This window comes from Meriones unguiculatus, chromosome X, assembly GCF_030254825.1.
Source record: "Meriones unguiculatus strain TT.TT164.6M chromosome X, Bangor_MerUng_6.1, whole genome shotgun sequence".
NCBI classification, from domain to species: domain Eukaryota; kingdom Metazoa; phylum Chordata; class Mammalia; order Rodentia; family Muridae; genus Meriones; species Meriones unguiculatus.
Genome location: NC_083369.1, coordinates 20,901,750 through 20,915,527, shown reverse-complemented (window position 1 = coordinate 20,915,527; position 13,778 = coordinate 20,901,750). Strand labels below are relative to the sequence as shown.

Here is a 13,778-nt window from a genome sequence, read left to right as displayed (position 1 = left end):
TAATATTTTGTATCTCAGTTTGTATTCTCTACACCCTCTTTTTAGTAATAAAGTTACCTAAGATTTATGGGGAGACATAGTTGTACATGGAGATGTTACACAGCTAATCACACAGTTGCCTGTGTTTGCCTATAGTTACATATGGTCATATGAATAAGCTTAAGAGATAGGACACCAGAAAAAATAAATGATACATACAACTTCCAAATATATCCTTACAGGCAATGTTGCTTACCCTAACTTGAAAGCTGGGGATATCCAAAACTAAAATAAACATCTTGATCTCAAAGATGAAAGTAGGAGTTGAGGGCAACACAGTTCACCTGCCAGGCCTGAACTGTTCATAGGTAAATAACAGCTAAAACTGGAACTTATTTAAAGTACTCTGGTTTGGACTTATTCTGTTTCACAGCTTAGTTTGTACCTTAATAAATAAATGACTTTGAGGCATCTCATTGCTTGAATAAATCACTATAACTTTAAATCCTAGTGCTGGTAAGTTTTAGATAATTAGAAAGGAAGATGGAAAGAATGTAGCAGGGTCTTTTTCTTCAGCTCAATGCCTAATGAATATGGAAGAAACAAAGAACTGGAATTCCGGATCCCTCCGTTCTAGTCTGTTCTTTTGGCATCATATTGGAAGAAGTTATAAAAATGTCTCCTTCCTGTAATTCTTTAAGGGGAGGGGTGAGGGATGGGAGAGAATGGAAATCAGAGCACGGCATCTCTGGGACGGAGGAGGCTCTGTGGAGTCTATTGCGTTGACCCTAGGTGAAACCCCTAGCAGCAGGGTATATGGAGCATGAAGTGGCTACCGCCTCCTGTAGCCAAGCAGGACTTCCAGTGGAGGGAGGGGAACACCAACTCACCCACAAAACCTTCTATTCAAAATTTGTTCTGCCTATAAGAAGTGTAGGGATAAGGATGAAGCAGAGATTGAAGAAACGGACAACCAATGACTGGTCCAACTTGAGACCCACCCTATGGAAGGGAACCAACCCCTGACACTCATTTGATACTCTGTTAGGCTTGCAGACAGGAGCCTAGCATAACTGTCTTCTGAGAGGCTTCACCCAGAATCTGATGGAAACAGATGTAGAGGCCCACAACCAAAGAATAGGCAGAGCTAGGGGAGTCTTGTGTGGGGGAGGATTAAAGAAGAAACCTAAAGAATCAACTATCTTTGGCCCATGGGGGCTTTCAAAGAGTATGCATGGACTGGACCTAGGTCCTCTACACATATGTAGCAAATATGCAGCTTGTTCTTTTTGTGGGTTCCCTAACAATTCAAAGGGCTATCTCCGACTCTTTTGCCTGCTTTTCCATCTCTTTCCCACATCTGGGCTGCCTTTCTGGCCTCAGTGAGAGAGGATGCCGTTATTCCTGCTACAACTTAATGTGCCAGGGTGGGCTATCACCCATGGGGGTACCTCCCCTTCTCTGAAGAGAAGAGAAGCAGGGATGAGGAAGGGGGTGTGAGGATGGGACTGGGAAGGGAAGAGGGAAGGGGCTGCAATCAGGCTGTAAAGTGACTAAATAAATGAAAAAAGTAAATAAAAATGTCTCCTCTTTTTAGTTTTAGTAATTCACCTGTGAAATTATTTTCTAAAGCTGTGATTGCTCCTTTTCTGAAGCCTTACCTGTCCTTGTCAGAAGTGTTGTGCCATTCCAGTTCCCAGCTTCTATCAGGGCAATAATCCCACTCTACCTCTTCTGCCATGATGTAGTAGACTCTTGAAGCTTGGTAATGTTGGCGTGGGCTGTCTTTATGACCAGAACACTGGGAGACATTATAAATTGCACTCATCCCTGCCTCTCGGTGGCTTCCTGCTTGGCAATAGATTTCAAATGTCCCTAAAAGATATTAGAGAGCAAAATCTGAGTGAAAATGCCCATCAGAAGCATGTGGAGATTTCTTCCCTTTTCCTAGTGGTACTGCAGAGGAAAGGTAGTCTATGAAAAATGCTCTTACATACATTAAAGTGCATTACAGTTTGTTGAGAAAATGATCACAGCAGAGGTATAATCCCAGCACTACTGGGTTAAAAATTAAAGTTTTACAGGAGAATGAGGAACTCAAGGGTTATCAAACCCTTAGAAATGCCTGTTCTGAAATTATGGTCTACCCTAGTTTTTACTTATTAGCTACCTAAACTTGTAAAGATTTCTAATTCTTTGTGTGGTTCAGGTCCCATTTCAGTAAAATGAGAAGGACGTTGCTTACTTCGTTTGGCTATTATACAAATAAATAGAATATGGCTGGCAAGACTGTTTAGCAAGTCAGGGTGTTTGCCCCAGGAGTCTGGAAACCTGAGTTTAATCCTTGAACACATCATGGAAGTAGAGGACCTACTCCTAAAAGTTGTATTCTGATTTCCATATGTGTGCCATACCACACATGCAACCACAATCACCAATACATATTATATACAAATACATAGCCAATATAATTAATCCAGAAAGAAATATAATAGTATAGATTATATAGTATTATATATAATCTACATAGCACTGTCTGATAAATGTTCAGTAAGTAAAAGTATAAACAATTCAGCTTAATAATTATTTCATAAAAATTATTGACCTCTGTTTTCTATGATATAGCTTCCCCCCCAAATAATGCTTACATAACTCCCTTTCTTTCTTTTCTTTCTTTTCTTTCTTTCTTTCTTTCTTTCTTTCCTTTTCTCTTCTCTTTTCTTTTCTTTTCTTTTCTTTCTTTTTGAGACAGGGTTCTCTGTGTACCCCTGTCCTGGAACTAGCTCTGTAGATCAGGCTGGCCTTGAATTCAGAGCTCTGCCTGCTGCTGCCTCCCTCTGAGTGCTGGGATTAAAGGTGTGCACCATCATATCCTCCTTACGGCCAGATTTTAGAAAGCTGCCATCCTAGGCTTTATACTATGAAATGTTCAGACATCTATCTTGGATATCTGTGGTGTGGAACTATAAGGACCTGCCTCCAGCCACATGTTTCCATGTCACAGACACTTGATCAGATTATGTTAATCAAATGAAGCTATCTATCTTAGATTTATTTTCATTGTTCCCTTAGGATGCTGCTCACTGCCTACCCTACCACTACAAATATTTAATCAACTGCAAAGCCTCTTATAATCTGTCTCTAAACTTCCAGTCCTGTCCCATTTTCCACACTCAATTATTTTGCTAACTAAATCAGTTTCTGACAGCTCCCTTGTATATCTCATTCCCACTTTTCACTTTTCACATTTTTATTCCTTTCTGAAATTTATATGCCCTGCTAATTCTCAAAATCTGTGAGAACCCCCTCATTCTTCAAGACCCAATTCATAGTTCATCTCTTTTAGGAACCTCTCCCTGAGGGTTTGGCCCCTAGTTAACACTATACTCTTGGGCGTTCCATTATTGTGTGTTCCATACTTAAATGGCATGGTAAAAGACTTAAGTGTTCTGTCTTTAAAATTAATGCTTAGCATTATTAGATGACAACTTGATAGAAAGGGTTTTCTTGTTTCTTTCTAGATATACTTTCTATACCTTCTGTTTCTATCATTCTCTGTATCAACTCCATCATTAAATTCTATCACCAGTTCCTTAAAAATCGGTCTTTCAATCTATTCCCATGGGGCTCCACTTGTAAACCCAGTTTAGGCCTTTGACACCAAACCCTCTCAGTCTTTCCTTCTAGACCATAATTTGTGTTACCCACTGACCCACAAAATTACTCTTTTCCAGGAATCCTGCAGACAAAATTACTCTTTTCCAGGAATCCTGCAGACATACATTTTTCTAGGGTCAAAAGAGGGCAATAGCAGCCTAAGACTAAAACACCCACCCAACAAAGACAAGACCAGATATTGACTCTAAAATCACTCAGTCATCATAACTCTGGTTGTCTCAACCCCAGTGCAAAATTGAAACATGAACAACCAAGACAAAATGCTTTCACCAGAAGGCAGTAACCTTACTGCAGGAAACCCTGAGAAATGTAATATAGCTGAAGCAGAAGGCAGAGACTTCAAAATGGCAAATAGGAATATCTTCAACGACCTTAAAGAGGATATGAATGAATCATTTAATGAAGCCCATAGGGGGAAAATAGTTAAACGAAATAAGGAAAGCAATACAAGAAATGGTAGTAGAAATTTAACAAAGAAATAAAATAACTAAAGAAAACTCAAAATGAAAAATTTAGGATGACAGACAGAAACCTCAGAAGTTTCACCAACAGAGAACAAGATACAAAACAGAGAATCAATAACTTTATATCATGTCAAACATCGCTTAGCCTACTGCACTTTAACACTTGCTCTTCCTCCCTCAACTCTTTCTTTTAGACAGAGTCACCTTCCATAGTCAACGCTGGCCCCAAACTCACTATGTAACATAAGCTAGACTCAAATTTGTGATCCTCCTGTCTCAGTTTCCACAGTTCTGGGGCTGCAGATGTGAACCACCATCCTTAGCCAAACTGACTTTTTACTGACTCTTGAGTAAGCTGTTTGTTCTCACTTTAGTATATTTTCAATTACTTAATATTCTATGATAAGAAATCTTTACATATCCTCTTTTCCTCACCATTTAGGGTACAGTTTATATGTCATTTAATTCAGAGACTATTCCTCTTGGACACTGTTCTTTAAATTAATGTGAGCATTGTTTTACCACATCACTGCCCTTTGTTTTCTGACCTGTATCAGTATCTGAAAGTATTTATGTATATTAAGAGTATTCTGAAAGAAAATCTCATATCTATGACAGATATGACAGTACATGCCTGAAATCTCAGAACATGGAAAACAAAGACAATAGAATTGATTATAAATTCAAAGTCAGTCCAGGATACATAGATAGTTTCAACACAGCTATACAGCAGGATCATGTCTCAAAACAGAAAAGTTCACATACACACACACACACACACAAATGTTATAGGTCTTATTTACTCCACTGTCACAATCTTAACAGTAGAAGGTGTTAGTTAATAGGGGTTTAGTGACTAAATGCATTAGCCTAATGGAGTGATCTATGCATACTGCCCAAAAGCCGGGGCAGTAAGGTGGCTTCGAAAGTCTAGGTACTTGCTGCCAAGCCTGAAAGCCTGCGTTTTCTTGTGGAACTCCCATGATAGAAGGAGAAAATCAACTCCCCAAAGTTGTATCAGACTTCCGTGCGAGTGCTGTGGCATAGTCCTACCCACCCACAAATAACTAACTAAGTAAACAAATAAAGTAAATAAGTTAGTTAGTTAGCTAGTTAGTTACTTAGTTAAAAAAAAATCAAAAAAGAAAAACAGAGGAGATCCAAGATGGTGGCATAGATTGCATACTTTGATCAGCGGGGCAACAGTGATTGGACCAACAGACAGAACTGCGGGCGCCAAAACACTGGCGACTGTGTTTCCCAGGTGAGAGGAAACCCCACATAGAGGGAAACAGTCTGGTCCAACCTCAGGTCACTCAGCTAATCCCTGGAGTTCCTGGGTTCCTAAAGGTGTTTGGTCTCCCGCGTTTTACCACATACATGCATGCTGTGCTCGCCATCTCAGACTGAACTGTGGGCCCCTAAAACACCAAAGACTGGGTCTCCCAGTAATGAGGAAACCCCACGGTGAGGGAAAACAATCGACCTTAGGTCGTCCAGCTAATCTCTGGAAAAGTTCCTGGGTTCTCACAGGTCTGTGGTCTCCATCAGCTAGCCATAGGCCTGTGCGCTGTGCTCACTGTCCAGGGAACACAGCTCCAACCTCAGGCCTTCTGACACGTGGGAACCACAGAAATAGCCCCAGATGCCCTTCCAATGCTCAACTTCTCTTGCTAGGGAGAATGACCAAACGTTTGGGCTCACTGGTTCTTAATGATGTCTGTGCCCAGCAAACAAGGTGTCTGAGCTCAGCGCCTGTGTACTTGCATGTAAATCATTAACCTCAGAGCAAGAAAGCCAGTGGTGGGATAGCTGTCTTCAAGACTACTCTTGGTGAGAGGAGAGGCCCTGTGCTCCAGAGATGTCCAGTTAGTCAACAGGATCAAACACCTCAGGAGAGCCACTCCAATTTTCTGAGAACCATCTGCCAGTTGGAGACTATACCCAACAATCTGAGGAGGACTCCTGAGGAAACATATGGTTTTCTTCCCAGGGTTTTTCCCATACACCTCCCTACTTCCAGTCCCTCAGGATTAAAGCAGGTACCAGAAGCTACCAGCCAACTCCAGAGACAACCAGATGGGCAAAGTCCAGCTTAAAAACAAATTCAACAAATGCCAAAGCATTATGGCATCTCCAAAACCCAGTTATCCAAAGGCAAGCAGCACTAGATATCCTAACACAACTGAAACTCAAGACTAACACCTTAAATCTATGCTTATGAAGATGAAAACTGAGGAAACAAAATCCATAAAGAAATAAAAAAAAAAGATACAGTCAAACAGATTGTGGACTTTAAAGAGAAAATAATTAAATCCCTGAAAGAAATAGAGGAAAGTTCAAACAAATAGGTGAAGGAATTGAATGAAAGGCAGGAAAATACAAACAAACAGGTGAAGGAAATCAAAATGGTTAAAGATTTGAAGATGGAAATGGAAAATTAAAGAAAGCACTAACTAAAGAAATCCTGGAGAGGGAGAACTTAGGGGAAAAAAAAAAAAACAGGAACCAGAGAGGTAAGCATCTCCAACAGAATACAAAAAAAAAGAGGAAAAAAATTTCAGGTGTAGAACATATGATGGATGAAATTGATACATACATCAAAGAAAACCTTAAATTTAAAATATACCGGACACAAAACATCCAAGAAATCAAGGACACCATGAAAAGACAAAACCTAAGAATAATAGGAATAGAGAAAAAAAGAAAATTCTCATCTCTAAATCCCAAAAATTTTTTCTACAAAATTTCTCCAATTTAAAGAAAGAGATGCCTATAAGCATACAAGAGGACTACAGAACACCAAATAGATTAGACCAGAAAAGAAAATCCTTCTGCAGCATAATAATCAAAACAGTAAATATAGAGAAGAAAAAAGGCTGCAAGGGAAAAAAGCCAAGTAAAAATATAATGGCAAACCCATCAGAATCATACCTGACCTCTCAACAGAGACTATGAAAGCCAGAAAGGCCTGTACAGATATCATACAGACTCTGGGAGAACAGATATATCAGTCCAGATTACTATACCCAGCAAAACTCTCAATCATCATAGATGGAAAAAACAAGATATTCAATGACAAAAACAAATCTAAAGAGTATGTATCCACAAATCCAGCCCTACAGAAGATACTAGAAGGAAAAATTAAACCCAACAAGACTAATGGCACCCAGGAAAACACAGGAAATAAACAATTTCACTACAGCAAAATTAAAAGTAGACAAGCACACAAATACACTACCACAACCAACATCAAAATACAAGGAACTAACAGCCACTGGTCATTAATCTCTCTCAACATCAATGGACTGAATTCTCCAATAGAGAGACACAGAATAACAAAATGGATGTATAAACAGGACCCAACATTCTAATACATACAAGAAACAAATCTCAGCCCCAAAGCTAGATATTACCTGAGAATAAAGAGCTGGAAGAAAGTTTTCCAAGCAAATACGTCCATGAAACAAACAGGAATAACCATTCTAAAAGCTGATAAAATAGACTTTCAACCAAAATTAATAAAAATATATGAGGACGGACACTTCATACTCATCAAAGAAAAATTCCACCAAGATGTTATCTTAATTCTGAACATCTATGACCAAATAAAAGGGCATGCACATTTGTAAAAGAAACATTAATAAAGCGTAAACCACATAGGGATCCCCATATATTTATAGTAGGAGACTTCAACACCCTGCTCTCAACAAAGGACAGACCAACAAAACAGAAGCTTAACCAAGAGATAATGACACTAACAGATGTCATCAATCAAGTGGAACTAACAGACATCTACAGAACTTTTCATACAAATTAAAAAGAATATACCTTCTCAGCACATCACGAAATTTTCTCCAAAACTGGTCATAAAGCAAGCCTCAACTGATACAAGAAGATTAAAAGAGTACCTTGTATTCTATCAGACCACAATGGACTAAACCTGGATCTCCACAACAACAGAAATAACAAAAGCCTACACAAACACGGAAATTGAACAACTCTCTGCTCAATGACATCTGGGTCAGGTAAAAAATAAAGAAATTAAGGACTTCCTGAAATTCAGTGAAAATAAAGGCAAGGAGATCCAAGATGGAGGAGACCAGCATGCACTGTATCTGAGGGTCAGAGGATCTGAAACTCTGAAACTGGTGAGTGGAGGGGCAGCTGAACACAAAATAATAACATCAAGACTTCTGGGGAGAAAGGGAACAAATCCTGAACTGAGATCAATAGGATACAGGTCAACTGTGGACTTCAGCTGGGGTCTCAATTCCCAGGCACTTCCCCTTTAATGGGAAGAGGCAGCAGCGGAGGCAGCTAAGGTGGCCCGCAGTGCACACAGCTCCTAGCACAGACCACAGAGCTGGCTGCTCCTAGCACAGAAACCTCTGCTTGAGATTTGAGACAGAGGATACTCAATCTTCCCGGCACTTCCCCATGACAGGCCTCCCTTCTCCCTCCTTGTGGGCAAAGGCTGCAGAGGCAGCCCACAGGGCCTGCCACAGAGCGCAGTGCCGAGCCCACAGTGCCCAAAGCTCCTAGCACAGAGCGCAGTATGGGTGGCTCCACCAGGCCAAGCAGGCCCGCGGCTCCCCAGGGCCTTCCAGAAGACATCTGTTCCAGTGGCTTCCTAGTTCTTTCGCATTGACTAGACTCCCAGTGGAACACAACACCAGCACCCAGGTTCTGCGGCAATACAAGGATTCTTGAAACAGCATTATGAACATTGAAGCCCCTGCTCTGCGGGTCTAACAGTGAAGATGAGACAAACAACTCCTGGAGTTCAGACAGATCTGAATACCAAAACTACAGTATGACAGGACTGTAGACGACTGCTGTAGTAGGAAATTGGTGCAGGTGCACTGCACCTGCAAACTGCCTCCTTGAACAGCGCTAGCATCTGTTCCCACTCCTGTGCATGCACTCCCTCCCCCATTCCAAGCATCTACAATCTCTAGCACACTCCAAGACACACTTCCAAGCACACAAGTACGCTTGCTCCCCCACAATAACAATTTTGCACCAGCTGTTCTTCCTCCCTTAGGTACATCAGAAAAACCAATGTACACTCTCAAACCAGTGGACCTCTCTATTCTTCCTGAAGAATACTTCAGACACCAGAGAAAGATGGACTCAGTCTGAAGTATAGACTCCAGGAACAAACAGTGAAGGTTCTGGATAAGCAGATGGCTAGAGGTCAGCATAAGAACACACCCAACAAAAATCAGGATATCAAGGCTCCACCAGCAACCCCCAAAACCAATGGATATTTCAATTCATCAGAAACACAGAAAAATGACTTTAAAGCTATGCTTATCCAGTTATTAGAGGCACATAAACATGACACAAATAAATCTGTCAGAGAGATTGCCACACAAGTGGAGGCAAATAAAGAGTAAATGAACAAAGCTCTCAAAGAAATACAGCCAAATACAGCCAAACAAATAGAGGCACCAATAAAGGCACAATTATTGGCATATAGAGGGGAAACAAACAAAGAAAATAGAAGCCATCATACAGAGATAGGAATCCACATTCAAACAGATGAAGAAAATAATGCAAGGCATGTAAACAGAATTAGAATCAATAAAGAAAACACAAACAGAGGAAAACCTGGAGTTGGAGAACTTAGAAAAAAGACCAGGAACCACAAAGGTAAGCATCACCAATATAATATGAGAGATGGAAGAGAAAATCTCAGGTGCTGAGATACACTAGCAGAAACTGATATTTCTCTCAAAGAAAAAGTAAAATAAGAAAATTCCCAAACACAATACATCCAAGAAATCAGGATGCTTTGAAAAGACAAAAATCTAAGAATGATAGGAATAGATGAAAAAGAAGATTCCAGGCTCCAAGTGCAGAAAATATTGTCAAGAAAGTCATAGAAGAAAACTTTCCCAACTTAAAGAAAGAGTTGTCCATAAATATACAAGAGGCCTCCAGAACACCAAATAGACTAGACCAGAAAAAAAAACTCCTCATGTCACATCATAGTCAAAACATTAAACCTACAGAACAAAGGAAAAATATTAAAGGCAGCAAGTAAAAAAGGCCAAGTAACATATAAAGGTAAATTTATCAGAATCATACCAGATTTCTCAACAGAAACTATGAAAGCGCGAAAGGCCTGGGCAGATGTCATGTAGACTCTAAGAGACAACAGATGCCAACCCAGACTACTATACCTAGCAAGGTTTTCAATCAAAATAGATGTAGAAAACAAAATATCCCATGAAAAAACTAAACTTAAACAATATTTACACAGCAACTCAGTCCTACAGAAGATACTAGAAGGACAATTCAACTAGAATTCCAATCCAATGAAATCAACTACACCCAAGAAAACACAGTACATACATAACCCCACAACAAAAAATTAAAAGAAAATAAGCATTGAAGCACAGTAACACCACCAACTCCACAATAACAGGAATTAACATTTATTGGTCACTATTATCTAACAAAATCAGTGGACTCAACTCTCCAATAAAAAGTCACAGACTAACAGAATGGTTGCAGAAACAGGATCCAACATTCTGCTGCATCCAAGAAACACACCTCTCTAACAAAGAGTAAAGGGCTGGAAAAATCTTTTTCAGCAAATGGACCCAGAAAACAAGCTGGGGTAGCCATCCTAATATCTAACAAAATAGAATTTCAACCAAAATTAATCAAAAAAGATGAGGAGGGGCACTTCATTCTCATCCAAGGAAAAATTCACCAGGAGGACATCACAATTCTGAACATATATGCCCCAAATACAAGAGTGTCTACATTTGTAAATGAAACATTATTAAAGTTTAAATTGCACATCTACCACAATACCTTAATAGTGGGAGAGTTCAATACTCCACTCTCATCAAGGGACAGGTTATCTAGACAGAAGCTAAATAGGGAAATAAAGGCACTTACAGAGGTCCTAAATCAAATGGATCTAAGAGATGTCTACAGAACTTTTCACCCAAACTCAAGAGTATACCTTCTTTTCAGTACCTCATGGAACCTTCTCCAAAATAGACTATAGCAAAGCAAGACTAAAGAACTACAAGACTGAAATAATCCCTTGAATCTTGTCTGACCATCATGGACTAAAGTTGGACCTTAACAACAGAAATAGCAAAAAGTCTATAAGTACATGTAAACTGAACAACACCCTACTCAATGACAGCTGGGTTAGGGAAGAAATAAAGACAGAAATTAAAGACTTCCTAGAATTCAATGAAAATGAAGGCACAACATGTGCAAACTTATGGGATACAATGAAAGCAGTGCTAAAAAGAAAATTAGTAGCACTAAGTGCCTTCGAGAAGAAATTTGAAACATCTCATACAAGCAGCTTAATGGCTCCACCTGCAATTTCTAGAAAAAAAAAAAAAAAAAAAAAACAGAAGCAGACACACCCACAAGGAGTAGATGGCTGAAAATAATCAAACTCAGGGCTGAAATCAATAAATTAGAATCAAATAAAACTATTCAAAGAATCAATAAAACCAAGAGCTGGTACTTTGAAAAAAACCCTTAGCTAAACTAACTAAAAGGAAGAGAGAAACTATCCAAATCAGCAAAATCAGAAATGAAAAGGGGGACATATCAACAGACACTGAGGAAATCCAAGCAATCATTAGGTCTTCCTACAAAAGCCTATATGCCATAAAATTTGAAAATCTAAAGGAAATGGAAATTTTTCTTGATATATTCTATTTACCAAAACTAAATCAATATCAGGTAGAAAGATTGAATAGTCCTATATCCCCCAAGGAAATAGAAAGCAGTCACCAAAAGTCTCCCTTCCAAAAGAAGCCCAGGATCAGATGGTTTCAGCACAGAATTCTATCAGACCTTCAAAGAAGTGCTAACTCTAATTCTCTTCAACTATTCCACAAAATAGAAACAGAAGGAACATTACCAAACTCATTCAATGAAGCCACGGTCACCTTGATACCTAAACCACACAAGGACTCAACAAAAAAGAGAACTTCAGAACTAGTTCTTTTATGAACATTGATACAAGAATACTCAATAAAATACTTTCAAACTGAATCCAAGAACATATAAAATATATCATCAACCATGACCAAGTAGGCTTCATCCCAGGCATGCAGGGGTTCGATATACGGAAATCCATCACTGTAATCCACCACATAACAAACTGATGGAGAAAAACTACATGATCATCTCCTTAGCTGCTGAAAAAGCATTTGACAAAATCCAATACCCATTCAGGTTTAGAGTCTTGGAGAGATCAGGGATACAAGGCACACACCCAAACATAATAAAGACAATATACAATAAGCCTATAGCTAACATCAAACTAAACGGAGGGAAAATTAAATCAATCCCACTGAAATCAGAGACAAGGAAAGGCTGCCCACTCTCTCCATATCTCTTCATCATAGTACTTGAAGTCCTAGCTAGAGCAATAAGACAACTAAAGGAGAGCAAGGGGATACAAATCTAAAAGGAAGAGGTCAAAGTGTCACTATTTGCAGATGATATGATAGTCTACATGAGTGACCCCAAAATTCCATCCAGAGAAGTCCTTCTGCTCATTAATACCTTCAGCAAGTGGCTGGATACAAAATTAAGTAAAAAAAAAAAAAAAAATCAGAAGTCCTCCTCTATACCAAAGGCAAAAGGGCTGAGAAAGAAATTAGGGAAACAACACCCTTCACCCTTCACAATAGCTACTAATAACATAAAGTACCTTTGTGATACTCTAACCAAGCAAGTGAAAGACCTGTTCAAAAAAACTTCAAATCTCTGAAGAAAGAAATTGAAGAAGATATGAGAAGATGGAAAGATCTCTCATGCTCATGGATCAGTAGGATTAACTTAGTGAAAATGGCCATCCTGCTAAAAGCAATCTCTAAATTCAATACAATTCCCATCAAAGTACCAACAGAAGTCTTTACAGAACTTGAAAGAGAAATTCTCAACTTCATATGGAAAAACAAAAAATCCAGAATTTCCAAAATGATCTGTACAACAACTGATCATCTGGAGTTATCTCCATCTCTGATCTCAAGCTGTACTACAGAGCAATAGTAATAAAAACTGCATGGTATTTGCATAGAAACAGAATGGTGGATGAATGGAAGCAAATAGAAAACCCAGAAATAAACCCGCACATGTATGGACACTTGATTTTTGACGAATAGGCCAAAAACATTCAATGGAAAGAAGACAGTATCTTCAACAAATGGTGCTGTTCTACCTGGATGTCTACATGTAAAAAATTCAAATAGATCCATATTTATCATTCTGCACAAAACTAACGTCCAGGTGAATCAAAGATAACAACATAAAACCAGACACACTAAATCGGTTAGGAGAAAAAGACAAAGAAAATGAGCCTTAATCATTGGCCCAAGAGATAGTTTCCTGAACAGAGTACCAACAGCTCAGGCTCTAAGATCAACAATTAATCTCATGAAACTGAAAAGCTTCTGTAAAGCAGTGGACACTGTCAATAGAATAAAACAACAGTCCACAGACTGGGAAAGAAACTTCAGTGTACATCCAACAAAGGGCTCATATCCAAAATATATACAGAACTCAAGAAAGTAAACTCTAACAAACCAAATAATACAATTAAAACAATAGGGTACAGAACTAAACAGAATTCTTAACAGAGGAATATCAAATGGCAGA

The 13,778-nt window shown here is 39.0% G+C and overlaps 1 protein-coding gene across 5 annotated transcripts in view; it reads right to left on the bottom strand.

Annotated features, from left to right (window-relative positions):
* Heph (hephaestin) overlaps positions 1-13,778 on the bottom strand; it is a 131,154-nt gene that overhangs the window by 37,753 nt on the left and 79,623 nt on the right. For all 5 annotated transcript variants that reach the window (XM_060375504.1, XM_060375503.1, XM_060375502.1 and 2 more), the window contains one exon: positions 1,641-1,854. In XM_060375504.1, coding sequence (XP_060231487.1) covers positions 1,641-1,854 — 214 coding nt within the window. The remainder of the gene's footprint in view (positions 1-1,640; positions 1,855-13,778) is intronic.